Source organism: Chiloscyllium plagiosum, chromosome 13, assembly GCF_004010195.1.
Source record: "Chiloscyllium plagiosum isolate BGI_BamShark_2017 chromosome 13, ASM401019v2, whole genome shotgun sequence".
In the NCBI taxonomy this organism is placed as follows: Eukaryota; Metazoa; Chordata; class Chondrichthyes; order Orectolobiformes; family Hemiscylliidae; genus Chiloscyllium; species Chiloscyllium plagiosum.
Window position 1 is genome coordinate 46866122 of NC_057722.1, and position 1587 is coordinate 46867708.

The 1587-nt window shown below is 42.8% G+C and overlaps 1 protein-coding gene across 6 annotated transcripts in view; it reads left to right on the top strand.

Annotated features, from left to right (window-relative positions):
* The window catches only part of LOC122555972 (lisH domain-containing protein ARMC9), a 146983-nt gene that overhangs the window by 107833 nt on the left and 37563 nt on the right, over nt 1–1587 (top strand). For all 6 annotated transcript variants that reach the window (XM_043702296.1, XM_043702294.1, XM_043702297.1 and 3 more), the window contains one exon: nt 715–854. In XM_043702296.1, the coding sequence (XP_043558231.1) occupies nt 715–854 (140 nt within the window). The remainder of the gene's footprint in view (nt 1–714; nt 855–1587) is intronic.

Consider the following 1587-nt stretch of genomic DNA (forward strand, 5'->3'; position numbering starts at 1 on the left):
GGCATTTGGATGGGTATATGAATAGGAAGGGTTTGGAGGGATATGGGCCAGGTGCTGGCAGATGGGACTAGATTGGGTTGGGATATCTGGTCAGCATGGACGAGTTGGACCGAAGGGTCTGTTTCCATGCTGTACATCTCTATGACTCTATAACTTAGATTAATGACCTATGTATTTCATTGTAATGGGATGAAGAATTAGAAAAAAGAGAAGCCACCTTTTCAGTATGATGGTTCATTTTCTCTTAAGGGGGATGTTGAAGGCGTGCGCTATACCTTTAAGAGAGAGTGAATGCTGTTCTGAACTAAGAGATTACAAGCACCTGTGTATATGACCAGATGGCAGCCCCAGAGTGTACTGGAAAATTGCAAATATGTAACGTGGCTGTGAAATGAACACCTGAGTTGGAAAGAGTTGGAGACGGATAATCAGTTAAGAAAAAGGGGGGCTTAGAGTCGTGAATAGTTTTTGTTTAATGTTCACTCTAAGAGTTAAAAATAAATTGATGTTATTTTCTTTAAATCATGGAATTTGGGAGTTCTGTATCACTCATATTTTAACAAATTACGCGATAAAGTGAGTTTTTCTGCATGTTTGGTTTAATTAACAGAGGTTCACGGCCATTCCGTAACACAAATAATACTGTGCACTTGTTTATCATTATCCTTAACAATATCAATTGATATCAATTAAAATATTCATTTTAATTTTCAGACGAGCACTGCAGTCAGCTATGGTCAAAGATAACATTATTTTCTGGTTGCTGAGCATACTGGAGGACTCTGATTCATTGTCGGATTACACTTTGGAATACTCCGTTGCATTATTTATGAACCTGTGCCTTCGGACCCAAGGTGCTGTACAATATCACTGGCTAGGCAGTGAACATTCTGTGTGATTAGTAAATGAAGAATTAAAATGTATAAAAGTAACATTTTTTGCAGTACATGAGGTCTAGTAAAATCACAAATGTGTTCATAAAGAAGTTGACGATTTTGCCACACCTGATATAAAATTTCTTGTAGATTGCAAAATAGAGTCATAGAGATGTACAGCATGGAAACAGACCCTTCGGTCCAACCCGTCCATGCCGACCAGATATCCCAACCCAATCTAGTCCCACCTGCCAGCACCCGGCCCATATCCCGGCAAACCCTTCCTATTCATCCAAATGCCTCTTAAATATTGCAGATGAAAATGTGTTGCTGGAAAAGCGCAGCAGGTCAGGCAGCATCCAAGGAGCAGGAGAATCGACGTTTCGGGCATGAACCCTTCTTCAGGAATGAGGAAAGTGTGCCAAGCAGGCTAAGATAAAAGGTAGGGAGGAGGGACTTGGGGGAGGGGTGTTGGAAATGCGATAGGTGGAAGCAGGTTAAGGTGAGGGTGATAAGGTGAGGATGATAGGCCAGAGTGGGGGTGGGGACGGAGAGGTCAGGAAGAAGATTGCAAGTTAGGAAGGTGGCGCTGAGTTCGAGGGTTGGGACTGAGACAGGGTGGGGGGAGGGGAAATGAGGAAACTGGAGAAATCTGAGTTCATCCCTTGTGGTTGGAGGGTTCCTAGGCAGAAGATGAGGCGCTCTTCCTCCA